Raw genomic sequence first — 20,832 nt, forward strand, 5'->3', positions numbered from 1 at the left:
CCTACTGGGTCCTATTGTTGCTGTCTCCTGTCATCTTTGACAAGTAGTCAGGGTCAGATAAATATTAATTTTCTAAAATTTTAGGGGCTCTGCGGACTGGATAGAATGGCCTGACTTGTATTTTGCCTGAACCTGCCCTAGATGCTGCAGTAGACCATGCCTCACCACTTCCAGTAGGCTGCTGGTGGTCCAGCAGCTCAGCAGACCAGGTCTGGCCCGCAAGCTTTAGTTGTGACACTCCTGCTCTAGGTTGTTCTCTCACTTTCTTAGCTGCCCAGATGGCCAGCTTCAAAAAGAGTGCTAGAGTGCTGGATAATGCCTAAACTGCAGTGTGGTCAAAAAGTACTGTGCTTGAGATTTAGGGCAGTACAGATTAAAATCAACTCTGAGACCTAGAACTGAGGTCTCCAGCTTTCTGACTGAGTGCCACCATTCAATTACTGAGACTAAGAAGTGCAGGTGTTCTTCTCTGGGGTCTAATACCCCATTAGTCATGACTTTCTGGCCATCTTTATATTCCTAAGTTAGAGACACAGATCCAGAATGGACATGCATATGTAGCTGCCTACCTGCCTGATCAGGTATAGCCTACTGTGTCACTCAGTCTACATGCACTCACTTGCATGTCCGCATTGCAGATGTAATAGAACTGCAACTGTACATAAGTGACAACAATGCCTCTTAGCAGCTACAAAACTTCCAGTTAGCTGAACAAAGGACAACAGAATTCTATCCATTTGGCTAAATTGCATCAGCTAATTTATCAAAGTGGAGAGGGGAATGGAGAGATGTCCCTCTTTCCCTTCATTCTTCCTTTGCAGTCAGATGCTATTGGGTCTTTTGTATGTTCTAATAGTGAACTGTAAACTCTAGCCAGATAACATAAATAACCCATGCCCATTCAAGAGGAGACTGGATAGGCATTCAAGAGGAGACTGGATAGGCACCTGGCTGGGGTCTTATGACTCCTCCCACCCCCAGTGCTCATTCCTGCCCATGGCAGGGGGTCAGACTTAATGATCTGTCTGGGTCCCTTCTGACTCATTGATTCTATGATTCTATGATACCCCCTAAAAAAACACATGCTGTCACCAGTGGCACACTTCTCTTTTCCTGAAGTATAAAGGATAAAGAGGGCAACAGAGGAGATGAGGGGGGGCTGAATAAACCTATAAAGAATGTATTTTCAGAATGGTAAGTGGAATTTTTGTCCTGGCACTTTTTATGTACTTTTTTCTTTATATATAGAGGCTGATTATAAAGTCAGTGGGAGAGTAAGTTCTTTTCAATGTTTAAGTCTTTTTTTCTTTCTTGAAAAGGAGCAAGAGAATCCTGAAGCAGTTCTCTAAAGAGTGGTTTTTAAAATTCTAAAAATAATCAACACATTTAATTTCAAGTTAAAACATCCATTGACGCTATTGAACAACATTATTATTTCTTTTTCTTCTTCCAGAAAAAGGAATGTAAAAAGAACTGTTATAATTCTTGGAAGAACTCGAGAACTTGTAACAGTTGTTATTATTGGGAATCTGTCAAACTTCTGCAAAAATAACTTCCCGAAAAGACAACAGTTGTGAAAAAGGATAGAAAATTTGATATTGACAACAGCTTAGGGCAATGTGAGAAGTGTTTCTTCCATATTTATTTATTTGTGTGATTGATATGCCACCCTTCTCAACAAAGGCTTAGGGCAGCTTATAACAAGAGAAACAGAAACTTAAAAAGCCAACTAGAATAAATAACATCATTAAATGGATACCCACCAAATAACATTTCCACTTAGTTTTCATTGCTAAATGCCTGCCCAAACAGAAAGGTCTTGTTGCATTTCTGAAAGACATCCAGACTTGGGTTCTAGCAGGCCTCAAGAGGGAGGGAGTTCCAGAGCTAAGGAGCAGCTGTTGAGAATGACCTCCCACGTGTTTTTTGCCAAGTGGACTTTGTATATTGATGGTACTGGCAGAAGCTTGCTGTTGGTTGACCTTAGGGATCATGATGGGGCACAGGGGAGAAGGCACTCCATTAGGTACATAATGCCCAGGATGTTTAGGGCTTTTATAGGTCAAAGCTAGCCCCTTGAATTGTGCCCGAAAAGCTACTGGCAAGCCAGTACAGATTCCAGAGCACTGGAGTAATGTGCTCCTGGCAACCCACCTGCCTTACGCGAGCCTCCATGTTCTGGTAGCCCCACATAGAGCACATTACAGTAGTCTGTCTTTGAGGTGCTAAAGGCATGAATGATGGTGGGTAGATCAGACTATGAAAGAAGGTGTTGCAGCCCTCCCACCAGATGGAGTTGGTGAAAGGTATTCCTAGTGAAGATCCAGGTGCAGCAGAGGATCCAAGAGCTCTCCAAGACTATGAACCAAGTAACAAGGGGAGATTTAACTCCATCAGTGATAGGTGTCCCAGATGTCCTGAGCATCTGGTATGCCCACCACCATCACCTCTGTCTTGTTTGAATTCAATTTCAGTTAATTTACCTGTATCCAGTCCCCCACTGGAGTTGTTGGCTACAAAGGATCAACTCACAGGATCATCATAAAATTCTAGTTTATTAGACGGATGCAAAAGTCCAATCGTAAACCTTGGGGCTGATCCCCTCAAACACACACACATTCACGTGCGCACACACTCACAGTAGCTAGCTATGAATACTAAGCACCGGTGTCAAGATATACCTATCCCCAAGTGCTGGAGTCCACTGTCGTTAGCCAGTCAAGGCTTCTTTCAATGTGATGTTGCTTCAAAAGGAGGTCGTCGGCTGATCCTTCTGGCTGGGCAGGCAGGGTGCTGGTCAGGTCAAAGAGTACGCCATTGGGGGTCATTCTTCGCTGCCTTTTATCCCTCTCTGGCAGACTTTGGTGACTCCCCAATTTTCGGGCTTACCCGATCCAGGGGTCGTTGACCTCATGGGATGTCCCTCTTGGTTGCTGGATGGCAGCTGTCAGCCCCAGGGGTCACACCTGCAGGTACGTGCAGTCTCGAGAGTCCATTGATGAAGTTTGTGTAATTCACTTCTGTGATACATAGGGCTCTGGGGGCGGTTGATCAGGGAGGGGGGTTGGTATTCAGTCCCAAGAGTTGGTCTTCAGCGTTGGTTAGTTCAAACCAGGGCTTCTGTACCTTTCTTTAACAGTGACATTTCAGGGAGTTCCTAGCTCTGTACTGATCCTTTCCTCTCTGTAGTCTGTGGTTTCATAGGTGTTAATTGCTGCTGATTAACTTGTTATCCTGTCTAGCTACTGTGTTATGCAATCAATCAAGATTAATTCAGGGACCCGCTCCATACAGAGAAGCCACAGTTCAATTCCTGCCCTTGCTTACATTGTTACATTGTACAATGTGCTTTTAAACTTAAAGTACATTTGTTACAAAGTTAAAAAGCATAGAATATAAAACATAAAAGTGTAAAATGCTATGGCACATATAGCAAACACACCAAATACAATGGGTAGGGGGGAACATACTGATGCAGAATACTGTTTTATACCCATAAAAGCATCTACAAACTATATTTTTATTACAAGTCCATCTTATAGTCTATAAAAATAATAATAGTAGAAGAGGGAGGAAGAAAAAAGGTAGCAAAGAGAAAGCACCCCCAAAAGGGAGCAAATACTGCAGAAGGGGCTTTTTGCCATATGGAAGGGCTTCACATTGGAGGGTGGGAGCAGGCAAAAAGTGGTTTCTTGCTACAGACTCAAGCACTGAGAAAGGGTCAGAAGAGGAGAAGCAGGGGTGAGTGTCATGAGCATGCTGAGGCACCTCATGCCAAATTTCCATACAACCTCACTTATCAGCCTTATATACATATTGAACACAAGGAGAGACAAGCCGGAGCCCACAGGAGAAGTCCTGAGGTGCATATGCCCATCATCACTTTCTGGGGTCTTCCTGCTAAGAAAGAGTAGAACCAATTTAGTACTGTTCCACAACTACTTCCCAGGTCATGAAATTGTTGTTTCAGAACCTCAACTGTATCAAAGGAACTACAGAAAGATTGAGTAAGATCAGCAGGGAACAATTTCCCCTGTCAATCTCCAGGTGAAGATATTGACCAAGACCACTATCTCTACTAAACCCAGGACAAAGGCCACGCTGATAGGGATCCAGGAAACTGATGGCATGCAGGTGCTCTTGGAACTGTTGGGTGACTAGCCATTTGGTGACTTTTGCCAAAAAGAGGAGGTTGGAGACAGGACAGTGATGACTGGATGAGGAGTCAGCATCAGGTGGTGGCTTCTTAAGCATGGGCCAAATAACAGACTTTAGAGTGTTCACTACCTTCCCCTCCTGAAGGGAGACTTTGATAACCCCTGGCAGCAGTGGCAAACTTCTAGACTGAAGTAGACTTGGGAATCTAGTTGATTTTCTGGTTTTCAAAGATGATGAGCACCCACAACTTCAGCTTAAGTTAATAAGAATAGCAAATACTAAAGTTCTCTTAAAATCAAGATATGTGTTAATAAGTTATATCTTACTGAGCTAGCAAAAAGCTATGTTACTAGTTTCTATGTATAATCCCCACTAGTTTCAATGGGGAGTTTTGCTCAAAAAGACTTAACTAAATTTTCCAGTTGAATTAGCAAGGACCCAAAAGAGAAAATTTTGGATGATGCTGGACTTACTTTGGGAATTATAGTGATAAGGACTATATTGGTAAGGCCTTTGTGACAAACTACAAGAATATTGCACTATTTAATAAAAATGTGTTTTTTAATCTGTTCTTATTAAACCTGGGATAACCTCTGTCTGGACCCTCTTATTTTGGTGCACATTGTATTTATTTCAGTTTAGTTTAATTTGATGAGAAATCAGTTTCTGCCAAACCAAAATAAGATACTCTTAAACCTAAATGAAAGTGTTTATGCAGAATTTTGCAGCATTGTAACTGAACTGGCATATTTTGTAAAATATGTAGGTTAATATCTATATTATTAGATCATTCCTAGCCTACTAGCCACTTATGTATTTTGTATATCTTTATAGTTGGGAATAGAGTTTTAGTAAATATGAGAATTGGAATATGGTTAATTTATTTTTATGTATAAAAATGTATACATGTGTATAATGTGGATATATTCTATATTTCAATGTCTTTAGCGTCCCCAAATCCAGAAGTTATCAAAATCAGTTCAATGTTGGATATAGCATCAAAAGTGGAAGAGTATTACATAAAAGGATATGTTGTAGGAGCCATTCATCCTATTATCCTGCCTATTGGACGAAGAAAGCATTTTCCTGCAAGCTATATGTATCGAGTGGTACTCTCACGACTCAAATTAAGGTAAGAATGTGTTAAGGGGAAAAGAATTTGAATGAATTAATATAGAATGTATTGCCCCATTAAAATGTATTTATTTAAAACATTTGCTAATTGTTCAGCTTACCATGAACCCCTTCCAAAACATTACAGGTAAATTAAATTACTACTTGGTACTCTCTTTAGAATGGGGTTCAATCTGGCTGCTATGAGTTTGACAGTGGGGGGCTTTGCCCTGCCCATGCCACACATTAGCTGGGCAACAGGGAGCTTTGCCCATGCCAGAGCCAGCAGGCAGGAAGAAGCAATCATGTCAGCAGCCAGGTCCTATCATCAGCCCGCCTCAGACTCAAGCCAAGTCATTCTGACCCACCACCACAAAAAGGTTGTTGACTGCTGGTCTTAAGGATAGCTTGGGTGTGAGATGGATCACATACTCAGGACTGCTGTAAGCTGTAGTTGCTTATTTGCCAAGCGTGGCACACATACAAGCCTTTTTTTAGCAATGGTTCTGGTCTCAGCAGGAAATCTGTATAGACATGGCTTAAAACAGAAAAATAGAGAATGACTCTCACACCCTTTGGCAGACGCATTTCTGATTCAGTAGGGCCAACATCTGTCATGTACTTTTTACCCCCATCTGATTAATCTCCAGAGTACTCATAAAAATTGGCAAGGCAAAACCCAGGCAATATTATTAGCTCCACGTTAGGCCTACCATGATCCACTTGTGCTTGATCTTTTAAGAATAAAATTCTTTGTGAAAGCCTATAAACTCTTTGAACATTTTAGGAGTAAAAGCTAGTCATTTTCTACCCAGGGGCTAGCAAAATGGATTTCTGATGCTACTAAGACTTCTAATACTCTAAGAAGGCTTCCCTTTCCATCTTCAGTTGGAAAACAGCCCAATAGGACTCTAGTGATTTCTATAAGCATGTTTTACAGGGCAGAAATATGCAGAGCAGCTATGTGAATCTCTATTAATGCATTTAGAAAATACCGTTCAGCTTAGAGAGCTTTTAAATCAGATTCCCAATCTGGCCTGACTGATTTGCAGATGCTACTTAGCTAGGCCACTTGTCACCTTCCTCTGTGACGAGTAATTACTGGCTACACACCTACAATAGGATCCATGTGGAGAAATGATTAAAAAAATAAGTTACTTTCCCTACTGCAAGTGGAGTTTTTAAAGACATGCTTCACCACACAGAAGCCATGCTCCACTTCCCTTCCCCTTTGGTACAGAGCCCTCATAGTGGATTTCAGCATTTGTGAAATAACTGAGCTTAGACTCTAGCCTTTAAGTCCTCATATGAAGAGGTTTCACTCATACTGCGCACAGGCATAGCCTCCAGCAAGCAATGCTAGCTAAAATTCTCTAGTCTACCAGGCATGGGACATATATACCTACAGTGGGGGGTCTTTTGACAAATATCACCAAACTAAAGTGGATCAGCTACAACTGATCTGCTTTCTTGGCTGACACACACATCACCCCTTGTCCCACATCAGTGTGGGTCCTGGCACAGGGCAGCGCAGCAACTGGGGAATCCTCAGTGCCCTCTGCCTCAGCATAGGGACCAGGGCTGACCCATACCTCTATATGAAGCATAATCCACTGCAGGTCCTAACAAGGATGAGTGGGGCACCAGGGTTTCCCCAACTCCAGTGCCACCTCCACCCTCCCATACCATTGACCCATACCGCCACATAAAGCGCACATCAGCATGAGTTCCTGTGTGGAAACATGGAGTCATGGGACTCCTGGCATAAAGGCACAAGAGTGCCCGGGATTCCCCAGGCCCTGACACTGGGACCTGTATGGTCTGTCCCCACTTGCGGGGGTGCATTTCTAAGTGGGGAGTAGTCTCGGGGCTTGAGGGGCCTGATCCTACCCAGAGTGCACAGAATTGGGCCACTTAAGCCCCTGAGTGGCAGTAGAGTGTGGGCAACTCTAGGCTACAAGTAGCTCCAGGCTGCCTGCACTCTACTACCACAGAACAAATAGATATTAGCCCCAGTGAAGTGGTGCAATTTATTAGTACCTTCCATCACACCAGTGATATGGCATGACAAAGGGTAGTGGTGTCTGTCTGTTCTGCATTTGTGTCTCCGTAAAAATTGTTGTGGCTGCACAACAGGCAACATCTGTTTCTACCCTATGTTATACAGAGGTATCAGGAAGATCTCCAGTTAGCTTAAGGTAAGTAACTAGGTACATACATGTTTCCTTCAAAACTAAAAGACTGCATGAAAGGACGCTGAAGCAAATCTAGTTTTGTTGGGTTTGGAATACAGTGAATTCAGTAATCCAGGTACAATTGCACACTTTCCTGTTTTTACATGGGAAAAAAATCACAAGTAACTTCACATTATTATTAACATTAACTTGGGTATTTTGAGATATATGGATGCTTCAACTATTGATTAACTACAAATGACAGTTTAGCCAAATATTACCATCTGATATAAAAATGCAGCCATTTTTATGTAATAGTTGTGGTTGTTCCTTATTTATAAGTCAAACCAGTAACTTACTGACATTAAGAAAGCATCTTTTCTATTTTTGGCATTAAAGCAGATAGGGAAACACCCTATCTTTTATGTTCTTATATTGTATGCTGTTATATTATATTTATGTATTTCCACTATCAACTATCCACATTTGGGATTCATTTGCTGTTAAAGAAATGTCTTTGCTATATGTTTCAATAAATGGATACAAACAACTCATAAATGAAACCCATATTACATATGAGAACTTTTTCCTGACTGTATAATACTTGATACTTTATGTAAACTTGGAGAGCGTCATGGGTTCTAAGCAAAGGCATGAAAAGGTATTGCCAAGATGTCGTTCCTATTTTTTTTTTCAAAAAGAAAAGAATTCTATGTGCAACAAGCATTTGTATAGTTAGCAGCAAACTGCTGACAAAGACTGCTTTCTTTCTGTGTTCCAGCCAGAAGCATACAGCACCCAGAAGACAAAGACACCCCAGGCTTGTGATTGAGGAATGTCCTTTAATGTGTGAAACACTGACAAATGATGTAGTGAAAGGACTATTAGAAAAGGTATTGAAGGTTGTTTTTTTTTAAGATCTCTGCTCACTGGATTTTGACTGTAGTGTAGGTATTTACAGTTAACGTTTAAGGTTTAACCTTGATTTTTGACTAATAGAAATTGCCAATGCTTTTGTCTAAATAAGTGGGTAGAGCTTTTTTCCCTTTCAGAAATTCTTTTTTATTTAGGACTCTGTCCTGAACTTACTGAACTAAGTATTTTGCCATTTACATTGCTGAGAGTGGAATTCGATCCCTTGTTTTGTTGTTGCACATGGTTTAGACAACAGTAATCATAAATTTACTATATAGATATGCACATACAGGAGCTCCCTCTGGAATTATAATGTAATATTCTATTAAATGAAAATCTGAAGTAGTATACTCAAGTAAAGTTGAGATTGGTAGATGAATCGCAGTATCTAAGCAAGAATAAATATTAGTAGATTCTATCTCACATCAATCTGCAAAAATGATGATTTTACAGAGATATTTACTTTTGATTACTTCTGAAAAGATTTAATTGTGTCATTAAAAAACACTAAACTCCAAGTCAATGTAATAAAAGTTTTAGTTCCTTTTGATTTTCACTTCCTCTGTTAAACTGAAGGCTAACTGAAACAGGAAGTTATTGTTATTTCAAGAGTTACAGTAATATAGCTGTTTAAGTTAACTGCTGAGAAAAGACATACAAGGAAGAGTATATTTCAGATTTCTGGATCATTAAAGTTGTGACTGAAAGAGTTGCTGCTGATTTCCCACACCACCAACTGGAAGCAGCAGTGGTAGCTGAAGGCAGGGTGGGAAGGTGGGTGCAAGAAACTTGACCTTACTTCTGTGGGCCATAAACCAATTTGGGAAATGCTTCTTTAAATCATTCTGACTGCTGCAAAATAGCTCCAAATCTGATCTCAGCAGTGGCTGAATTTTAATGCATGGTAAATGTATCTATACATAAAGCATAATTTTGCTGTCCTGTAACATAAAGAATTCTGTATACATTTAAGGGGGCATTAGTATAGTCAGTTTGACTTGATTCTACATAGAGGTCACTCTCCTTGCAGAATTCCTAGTTATTTCAACATACAGACAGTTTATAAGCTAATTGATTGAGCTAACAGGTAGGTACCTTAAATAGATATAAGAACTTTACCATAGTTAAGAACATTGGGTCTTTGGTATGTGTCCTCAAAAATCAACATTTTAGTTTGAGATATGTATAATATAAAAATATCTTATCTACAACTGACAAATTCAGAGTTTCAAAATAATTTTCTGTTACAAATACAGGTGAATGAAGCTGCTAAAAGAGGAATGAAATTTGTTGGGTTTATAACACAGCATTTTCCTCAACCTAAATTCTGCAATGGCACAAACACGGATGTTAATGTGGATTCTGAATCAACACTAAGCAGAAAGAGCAGAGAGCACAGGAGAGACCATGCTGATGAGAACTATAAAAACTGGCATCAAGGGACATTAAGTGGACAGTCTTCTGAAAGTGGAATAGAAGACGTTCAGCCAGAAAGTGAACAGTTACAGGATCCTAATTTTCAATTTGGAAAAGAAGGCAGTCCCAGCCCTACTAGACCAGGAAAAGGGGAAGGTAATAAACACTACCTGCTTATTGCAGGGATAAGATAATACTGAGTTCTTGAAAAAAAAGATTAAAGAAATAATATAAAGTAAGACATTTCATCATATTCTGCTTTATAAACCATTGGTGTTACAGGCACTAGACCTCTTTAAATTTAAATACAGCCTCATTTTAAAAACAAGCTGGCAAAGAAAAACTAGTACTTCTGTCTCCTATAGTATGTATCCAGTACTATGTGGAAATTACATTTCTCTTCTCATATTTTATGTTAGCTATTAAAAACACTAGCTGGTTAAAACATAGGTAGTGAAATGTTAGTATTTAAAATAATGCAAGGATATAATTGGTGCATGCATCAAAAAACACTGTGTGATTAAGGGGAAATAAGTCATATATTCAAAGAATATTATTTTGATCTTCCAAGATATATCAGTCCCACATTTACTCTTAATTATTCAGCCAGAAGTTTAAGATTACACCACAATAATCCAAATTCCTTGAATTGCCTTATATTTATAATAAAAGGCACCTATTAGTTGCTAGAGATGTATTTCAAGAATGTTCCACTCTAACTCATGAAATGTATAGCAAAGCAATCTATCCTGGATTCTTTAACCTTCAAGTATTACCCTGAGAGATCTCATCTAAAACAACAAAAGGATAATGCAATCAAATAGAATAATAACGACAAAATTATGTTAAAGAAATGCTTAAAATAATTGAACAGAAAATGCTTTTGTTTAAAAATGTGTTGATTTTGCAAAAAAATTAGTTGCAAAAGTAGGTTGTAAAGTTATCTGTTAAAATATACAGCATGTTCTATTCGAGGCATCATGAAGAAGATTAAGAGATCTAGATGTAAGACATGTCATTTTGGCCTTCTCATGACTAGGAAAAAGGTATGAATGCATGTCACATTGGCTGACGCAAAGAAGCTAACGAGGTAAAATCCTAGTGAAGACAGACAATTTGTAGTTTATAAAATATAGACTAGATTCAGCTTTAACTCAATAGCTCATGATCTAAAATTATCTTGCTCTTGCTAAGATTTTACTTCATGATAATTACCATATATTAGCTAACATAAATTAGCCATATACTTTTTTTTTTAATGAAGACACCCTCTTTCTGGGAAAGAAGTGATGAAGCACACAGATTTCCTTAGTTAGGTCTGTTTAGCTCATCCACCCTTCCTTCCTTCCTCAAGTAATGACTGGCTACCTTTCATTCCTAGTACCTAATAAATGGGTTTTAAAATTACTGTTTAGTATAATGGGTTCTTCTGTTATGTGCCAGACACTTTTTAATTACATTCAAAGGCAGTTTTTTCACTTCCTGCTAAGAGTTAAACACCCTCCTTAGTTTGTGGACTGGGAAGATAATGGCTCTAGCACCAAAATAATCAGTGTCCCTTCCCTTTTTAACACTTGAATTCAAGTGGTTCTTGTACAGCATGCTGAGCTTTTATATCATGATTAATTACAGCTTAACTCTTTCCTCCCTATTTGAAATGCAAGTTTCATTAGTATGATAAAAAGTAGCAGAACAGAAATGCTGTAACTAGGAAGTGAAAAATCTTAGTCGCAGGACTTTATACAGGCATATTGGTATAATCAGTTAAGATTATATTGTCTAAGACATTTCCTCAGATCTTTTGTGGAACTCTTCAAAGACTTCTAACAGGATTTTGTTTTCGTTTTCACTAGCAATTAGTCATATGGTCAGAGAAGTTAATACCATTTCTAATTATCAATCAAGACATGTCCTGAATACAAAATTCTTATGGGTACCTTCAAAGATTTATATTTGTCTTAGAATTTTTCTGTCTTTTCTTCAGCTGTTAGTCAATTACAGCAGGTAATATCATTCTAGCAAAAACTGGAAATGTGACACCTATTCTTTACTAATCCTATATTTTGAAAGAAAGTGAATGAATTGTATGTTACACTGCTTGCAGATTTGCACCTATTTTCAATATGCCATGCTAATCTAAATCAATCAGCTGTGCAGTTGTTCCAAAATAAGTTGTTGTCTGAATGCCAAATTTTAGGCCACAAAGTATCGTAATATAGAACAAAACATAAACTACATATTATCAGTTTTCTAATACATAGCTTTTTATTTTGTGTCCATGTCTAATGGGCTACTGTTTCTCACCTTTGCTGCAAAAAGTAGATGGCAGATGTTTAAAAAGGAAGTGACTTTACAGGCTGTTGCTGTTGTCCTTATGAGTCATCAGAAAATACTAGACATGCTTCTTACCATTCTAAAAAGTCAAGAGTGAATGTGTGTAGCAATAAGCTACATCAAAAAGAGACGATAGTTTTGAAAAAGAGTAATCTAGTATAGATCAAACAAAAGGTTTTAAACAATGGAACTTTAATTACCCAGTTCTGATCAGGGATTGCCAAACTTTCAAAGGAACAAATAAAAACTGAAAATACAGTAAACATCTGGTGCTGACAGACATGCAGCTTCCTGATCTAATACATGACACTTTAGAGCAAGCGTCGTGAGTTAAACGGACTCTCGCAACCCAACAGATGTCTGCTGTTGGATCAGGAGGGTGGAGGTCTACTTTAGAGCCAATTCAGCAAGACAGGCTACATGTCTGCAGCCTCTTCCCCTAGCCCCAACTCCATTCTCCCAGCTCCTGTGCTGTCTCAGGATGGGAGGTGGGGAGAAGGCAGGGAAAGGAGGTCTGTTCTGGGGTTTACCCAGCCTGCGCTGGAGTGAGGGGGTGGATTTAAGCCCCTCAAATCCATACTGGGTGGGGCTCAAATCCACCCACTCCAACCTCCAGCACAGGCTGGGCAAACCCCAAATGGAACTCTCTCCCCATCTACCCCCCCTCTCCCATCCTGAGGATGGCACCAAGGATGGGGCTGGGATGCCCAGTCCTGCTCCCAGCACACACTAACAGAAGTTAATGAAGGTGCTCTGCTTTGAGTGCCTATTTGTTGCACAGTTGGCCATTTTTAAAGTGCTCTGCATCTGTGTGCTTTGGTCACTGCACAGCTGTAGAGTGCTTTCAGTGACTGATCGCACAACAAAATGTCACTTCTGTCAGTGCCCAAAGTTAGACAGATCTATTGGCAGCTAGACTGTTGAGTCTTACAAATAATGCAGATAATTTTTTATCTTTTATTTACTTTGCATTTCTTCTTTCCTGATTTACTTGAGGCTGGCAAGGGGACATTGAAGGACAGGAGCTGGATTGGAAAGATAGCATAAAATCCTGGTGCTGTTTAAGTCAAGACACAGATCCTATTGACTTCAGTAGGCCAGGATTTTATCAGTGAAGAAAAAATCTACCAGAGCAGGCTGTGCAGGGAGAGGAGGTCAACAGCAAAAACATGAAAGAAATTTTAAAGGGTGCTGAGAGAGAGCACAAATTTGCTGAAGGGCATCTTGATCCTGCTCAAATTTTCTTCACACTCAGTCTCAGGATGATTTCCATGTGTCCCCCACAAGAATATGTTGTCACTGCATCTTTCTAGCTCAGAGAAACTACAAGAAGGTTATATAATAGTAGGCTTTAACCCTGTTAATGGCTCAGACTTGGAAAATGGCCTGTTTTTTTACTTCTGATTATTGTTATTTGGAATGAGGGGAAACATTTTTATAAAAGATGTGGTCTTAGCAGCTTAGAGATTTGAAAGAGAGAGAGAGGCAGCCATGTTGTTTGAATTCAGGCAGAGGTCAGGCAGGATGGCACCTTAGGGCTGTCACATTAATTTGCCACAGTGGCAAATCATTGGAATGTTGTGATTTATTTAAAGTAAGTGCTAGGGGGTGTCACACATTTACTTGTAACAGCTGCAAATCATTGGGATGCAGTGACTTATTAAAGTTAGTACCTGTTAAGGAGATCATCTTCACCTGAAAGGGGACAGCTTTTTAACACTAAGAGGCCATGCAACTTGTGCTGACCTGCTTGAACATGCAGCTGCTTGAGTTTTAACTATGCTTAGTAAGTGTTAAGTTGTACATGTGACACCACCCTCAGGGTGCAGAGAGACATAACACTCACACCGTTCCAAGAATGTCACTGATTGGGAACCAATTCTCAGCTGTCCATGAAGAGGAGGGTCCACACATACACTGAACATAGAACATAAGAATATAAGAACTGCCATTTACCGGGTCAGACCGTAGGTCTATCATACCCTGTGTCACAGTGCAAGGGTCCCCAGTGGACAGGTTTGTATTCTACCCTGATCCCATGAGCATCCAAGGCCCCCAGCTGGCAGCTCCTCCATGGAGCCATCGCCATGGGTGTGTATCTGGTGCGTTTTAAGGACACCCTAACACAGGCCCCTTTTGCCAACAGAGGGAGACCCTGGTGTATGCTTACCTTGAGTGCATCAGGTTGCAGCCCCTCTTTTGCCCCCTCCAGAACTTCCTGCTGAAGTTCTGGCTGCTCTTCTCCCTGCACCTTTCTTTATGTATTCCCCCTCTATGGCCCCACCAAGCTCTGGGACCTCCTGGTCAACCTCCTCTTGGCTTTGGACAAGCTAGCCATTTACAAGACCAGGATGGAAGCTCTGGTTGGGGGGAACCTGCATGAGTATAGGGCTGTCTTCCTTTCACTCCTCTGTTCACATATCTGGGCAGAATTTCACTGTTCAGCATCCACAGGCTCCCTCGATTCATTCAGGGGGCAGCAGGCCCCGACCAGTGTGCTCTGCTTGGCATCCCTTTCTGGATCCCTTGTTTTGAACCTGTAACTTTCACTCCTATCCCTGTTTTCTTTTTGTGTCCCAAGAAATCAGTTGATGTGTACCCATTGGCCTCCTATTAAGGGAGGCTTTTAGCATTTTTGATGGGCTGACTTTATGGCATATCTAATATGCCTGTGTCACAGTGGCAAAGAGTGGGTGCTGAAAGGAAGAGTGAACAGGGCATAACCAGAGTTTTTTCCCCTGTTGCTCTCCCATTTGCAGTCTCTAACATTTAAAGTCTTGGAAGTTTTGATTCAGAGGCTGGATGGACCCCTAATTCCCATGTTTAGTAGCTACTGACGCAGCCTTCCTCCTAAGCACTGAAGAAGGGAAGGAAGGGCTGCTCTAGTGCCCCTCAGGTTCTAGGCTGAGCCACTGCAGGCATGTGCCTGCATTTCTTCAGTCCAGAGAGGATATCAGTACACTTACAAACCAGTTCAGCCTAGCCAGGTTAGACTAACCTGCAAAAATTGAATCAATTCAGGCTTGGGCTTTTTGAATGTCTGTCCCTAGCCCTAGACAGGGAGGAAGACTTGGACTGAGGCAAGATATTGGAGTGGAGGGATTTTTCAGGTGCTGGAGAGCTGTGTGGCCCCTGCTTGTGGTTCCCAAGGAACTGGGTGCTCTGGGCCCACCCCTCCAAGAACTCCTTGGATTTTCCAGTACCTTCCCTGGAAAGCCACCATGTCAATTTCATCTCCCTGCTACAAATCCTGGGCAGGGAAATTCTAAATTCAACTGCGGGAGGGGGTGCAGGTGGAAAGATCGCCAGATTTTCTTGACCCCTGCTTCTGATTCTCCTGACCCCTGCTGCCACTGCTCTCCACCCTATCCACAGTTTATGCCTCAGTTTCCCTACATACCTCACCTGCACAGCCCATGCCTGCGTCTGCTTGCACACTACCGAACTCTGTATTGTGGTATCCAAAGACAGGGTATTTGGGTTTTTTCCCCAGGCTCCCTAAAACTGATTTTGAGTTGAAACCTAGTCAGTTTTTTTTAAAAGTTAAAGCAGTTTCAGGCACCATTCCCCCAAGTCAATACTTCAGGTTTTATACTTACCTATTCTGGTATTTTTTCTTATTATTATATTTCTCTCTCCTGCTGCTGTGTGAAAGACCACACAGACATCATGGAGAACTTACCTAGCTGAGTGATTATATAGGTGAGTGATAAAAATATTTATATATAATTTGTTCTAAATGTAAAAACAAGTTGAAAAAGGAAGAAAGCATATTTTTCTAATCTTCAGTTTTCATATTAAAATTGCATTAAAAATAAAAATGTTTAGCCAAAAAGTATTCTTAAGTTGACCTGTGTTCATTTGAAGCATTGTTTTTTCTTTTCTCTAGATAAGTTGTATTCAGTCTTCAATGTTTTTGATGATGATTCAACCTGCTGGACATATCATGAAGGCATTTTGTCTATGAAAGTAACAAGAAAAGGGTCAGTTATTAGTTCCCTAGATGCAGATTGGCTAGAATTAACCACCTTTTATTATAAACAAGGATTATCATTAATTGATTCTTTTGTACACTGGGATATTTCTAAAGGTAAGTGTAATTCCGGAAATCATATTTCTCTTGAAATTTTAAACTATTATATGTTTGTTTTGCAAAATGTAGGTCAAATTGTGGTTCTTAGTTTGAAGAGGAAAATTTTAGAAATGGTTCCGTTGTCATTGTAATTAAAAGAATGCGAGATTATTTAAAAAATAAAAAGGCCTTTCCATATTTCTTTGACGGTCATCTCTTAGAAAAATTTAAATTTCTGTTTTCTTTTGCCTGGTGCAACATGGAGGCAGTAACATATGAATTTAGTGCCCCTGCTATTTTAATAAAAAACAGAAAAAAATTGTAATCACAAATATTTATGCACAATTTTCCCTGATTCATTGAGCACCTCCCCCTTACTATTTACTTGAGTCCACACCTGTGATTTTTGAGCACCCCCAGTTGATCTTGAGGAACCTATACTTCCATGGTAAATAGAGTATTATCACTATTAAATAAAACCAATACAAATAGTATATTGTAGACCTCTTCCTGTAGGCTTTATTGTGTTAATAGCATATTTTGAAGTGAATTAGTGTTCTTCTGTCTTTGTTAGGGCTGAAATATTAGGCCTTTAAGGACAGCTTCTTGGCTCCATTTAAGTTCCTGAGCATTCAGAGATTGTAAATGCACAAATATGTTATCAACCACCAAGAACTTATAATTCTTTTGGATGGTAACTGACAACAACATATTATAATTGAACCCAACCCTGTTCATTTTAGAAGTTAGTATTTGGCTCTTTAACCATGCATTATCCAACAGGAAAGAGAGAGACATGTGGCTTGCTGCAGTTGTATTGCTAGCTATTTCAGCAATCATCATTAAGCATCAAGCTTTCTTTGTGACTGCTCGTGCTGGTTTATAATTTTAGAATTTATAAATAAGTTAGATCTAGACTTCTATATTAGCCTGGAGGTTCACCAATGTCGGTCCCTTTGCAAGAGGGGTTTTTGTTGTTTTGGAAGGGTGGGATTGCTTTTTTTCAGTCATTTTTTTGTTGCTGCTGCTGGTTTGTTTTAAGTGTCAAGATTTCACAAACAGTTTTATTAGAATTAATTAAAAGAAATCAATAATCCTGGCTTCTAATATAAATTTTGTCACAGTTACCCAGTTGCTTTTAGCTTATAATTATTTTGGGGCAGAGGCTGGCTCTTATTAAGTATTTTGTATGATGCTTATTCAGGATCTGAAGTCAAATCTTACTTGTGCTGTCATTAGACACAGCTGCCACCTCAGTTTCCATTTCTTAAAGTTATCAGATTCCGTACAAGTCAAATAATACCCCTTCTAATGATCTAAAATATTCAATATAAAATTAAACTAAAAAAATCCTTTCTCCACTCTACAATTTCTTCAGCTCTTTGCTTACACTTGTTCTGCCTGCAGTTTCCTCAGATCTCTTCTTCCTTCATGTTCATTCCTATCCCTCATTGCAGGTAGTTCCTACCAGACCTCTCCATCTGGCTGGCATGGAGATCTTGGTCTTCTCTTTCCATTTGTATCCCCTATTCAATGTCCATGCTTTTCTCTCTCCAGCATCACCCTTTAGCCTCTAGCACTCTTCCTCTGCTCCTCAGATTCCTCTGAACAGGGCAACCGGGACAGGCTGTGCTTCCCTAAAGAGGTTCCCCTTCGCCTTTTTCTAGCCTCTGGACTTTACCCTGACAGAGCAGGTTCCATCTTACAGGAAGCCTGGTCTTTGCACTGGCACCTGTTCCTGGGCACCTGACTCAGCCACATCCATGCCCAAACTTAAATTAATCACTTAGCAAGAGAGGCCAAAGCACAGTTGAGTCTGAATCCTGTTAAGAGCCAGCACACCCTGCAACAAAGATTCTTGGCATTGCTAGTACTATTGTAAATAGTAATAATACTTGAGTTTCTCAACATCAAAAACTATTTTTTAGTTGAAAGCTGCTTTGGCTTAACGCATTCAATTACTGTGCCTTTTAAGGCATGAATAATGTTTTAATTAAGATGTTTTACTGCCTTTACTGACATCAGAAATAGTAAGTTATATTAAAGAGTTTCAAAAGTAACATTTTATGTAGCAAAACCTTTTCCAAGTATTTAAAACTAATTTTGATCTTTAGTGAAGAATGCTTAATAAACTGCTTTTTCTGTAGCTTGGTATTAAATCATTTAAAATTAGAATATACTGCAAAGAAAAGAATATTTTACGGTTGTACACTGATGCTGGATGAATAGATCTGAACTGCTTGACCTACTTCATTGCCAGTGTTACTGATTACATAAGAAATGAAAAGTTATATCATGCTAAATGGAGAGTTTATATTCCTCTAACCTAGCATTTTGTTGTCTGACCAAGTTTGGTTGCCTCAGTTGTCCTAGATTCTAAGTGATCAGTGTTCCTTTATAGTTGCTTATGGCAGTTATGTATGAGTGAATGAAGCACAGGACTGTAATTCAGAAAAGCTGCTTTGTAAAAGTTCACTGAAGTGTTTCTTTAGACTCTCACAAACAATTTCTGCGAGATTCAAAATCATTCTATAGAAAATAATCAAGTATATTAAGGGTGACAGCTAAATAATAAATGTAAAAGAAACTGTTATGAGTCATTTAGTAGCTGCTTGTTACCTGATAGCAGTTTCACTATTCAGTTTCCCTATGTGGCACTATATAGTTTTTTAATAATAAATATATTAGTGTGCCTGTCTATCTAGTCTGCTTCACAATATGAGTACTGAAGAAAGGAAAAAAATGTTTAGAACTTTTGCTGTGCATCACTGTTATTTCATGCCACTATTCTTTGTCATATTTATTCAGTTCATGTATGCATTTGAGAGAGAGAAATCTCGTTCTTCAGTTTGCGGCTAAAAAGGCAGTCAGTTACTATTTAATTATTTATTTTAAACGTGTATTTCATGCCACTATTCTTTGTCATATTTATTCAGTTCATGTATGCATTTGAGAGAAAGAAATCTCGTTCTTCAGTTTGCAGCTAAAAAGGCAGTCAGTTACTATTTAATTATTTATTTTAAAGGTGTATAAGGGTTATTTACTTTGGATAAAATGATTAGCAGGAGGAGCTGCAAATCTTTTTCCTCACCCCCTCTCCCATGTTTATAAACTGGTTCAAGATAAATTTTTATCCAAGTTAAACTGTAATATATCTCTCAACTTCTGGTCAGGATATATGTTACTTAACATCATTCTGTTTTTCCTGGTCTGATTAATAATAACTCTATGAAGCTTCCCTATGTTAAGATTATGTGGGTTACTGAGCAATTTAAAAGAAAAAGTAAACAAATTTATAGTAGATAAAATGTTTGAAAGTAAATCAATAAACAATAAAAATGAATCCTTATAAACAATTAAATCTGTTAAGAATTCAGGGTGCAGACAGCAGTGACATTTTAGAGTGATCTGGCCCCTGAAAGTGCTCTACAGCCATGTCATAACATTTGTGCTTAGCTGCCAAGAGCATTTAAAATGGCCAGTTGGGCAAAAAATTAACCCTGGTTAAATCAAATATCACATTAAGGCAATCAAAAGCAGAGCGCCTTAAGGAACTTGCATTCCTTCCAGGGTTATTTTTTCACATGGGGCGGGGCTGGGCTGGTGTCCAGCCCTGGCATCTGGGCTGTCAAGGGAAAAGAGAGGGAGCTCCGGGCTGCTGAATGGCTATAGCTGTGCTGGGGGGAGGGGAATGGGGGGGAGGAATAGGGCCCCCTCACCTTGTGGCCCTCCCCAGCTACCCCAGCTAGGGTACTGGGGGGGAGCCAGGTCAGGCCTCTAAGGCGAGAGGGCTCCATTCCCCATCCCTCCTCCCAGCTCTGACCATTCAGCAGCTGGGAGCAGCCAGTAATGGCCAGAACTTGGGGGAGCTTTTTCGCCTCCTGGGCCAAATCCAGCTCCCCCCAGTACCCTAGATTGGGGGGGGATGGACAAGGCAAGGGGGCCCCATTTCCCACCCTATTCCCAGTTCTGGCCATTCAGCAACTGGGAGGTCCTTCCCCTCTTTCCCTCCCTGGACCTGGGGGGGTAGGGCTGGGCTGGGGAAAGGGGTGGTTTGGCAGCCTCATGGGAGGCTGCTGGAATGCTCCTATGTGCTGGCCTGAGTTAGTGCAGGCTGGCTCCAGCTCTGCACTTCCCCCAACCCAACAGGCAAACACCTGTTGCACTTTATGTAAAGCACCATGAGTTAGAGCAAGGCCCTAAAGTCTGTCTGTTCCCTTAGTGTTTTTGAAAAAAATGCCCCTTCATGTAAATCCTTCACTTTTTGTCACACTGCTATCACATTGAGGGAAAAAAAAGTTTAGTAATTATTAAAAACCATGGATCCGCTCTTAAATGCACAGAAATTACACAGGTTTCATTATTAAGCCATGTCCCCTGTATGCAAAAAATGGTGAATTTTGAAGGTATATCTTGACTCAAAGGCCCCAATCCAAACTCTGCTGAAGTTAATGCAAAGATTCCTTTTGATTTGATTCAGTGAAATCAGATCCTTAGTCTCTAGTATACCTCTTTCACTGGTGGTGATAAAAGAAAAACTCCTCTGGAAATACCCGTTACAGTTCATAGATTTCATAGACATTAGGGCTGGAAGGGACCTCGGGAGATCATCGAGTCCAGCCCCCTGCCCAAAGGGCAGGAAGTCAGCTG

The 20,832-nt window shown here is 40.0% G+C and overlaps 1 protein-coding gene across 3 annotated transcripts in view; it reads left to right on the forward strand.

Annotated features, from left to right (window-relative positions):
• RFTN2 (raftlin family member 2) overlaps positions 1–20,832 on the forward strand; it is a 63,299-nt gene that overhangs the window by 7,625 nt on the left and 34,842 nt on the right. For all 3 annotated transcript variants that reach the window (XM_019554270.1, XM_019554268.1, XM_019554269.1), the window contains exons 3-6: positions 5,107–5,290; positions 8,227–8,338; positions 9,617–9,932; positions 16,000–16,200. In XM_019554270.1, the coding sequence (XP_019409815.1) occupies positions 5,107–5,290; positions 8,227–8,338; positions 9,617–9,932; positions 16,000–16,200 (813 nt within the window). The remainder of the gene's footprint in view (positions 1–5,106; positions 5,291–8,226; positions 8,339–9,616; positions 9,933–15,999; positions 16,201–20,832) is intronic.

The sequence above is a fragment of the Crocodylus porosus genome, unplaced genomic scaffold (assembly GCF_001723895.1).
Source record: "Crocodylus porosus isolate Cpor-Errol unplaced genomic scaffold, CroPor_comp1, whole genome shotgun sequence".
NCBI lineage: Eukaryota > Metazoa > Chordata > Crocodylia > Crocodylidae > Crocodylus > Crocodylus porosus.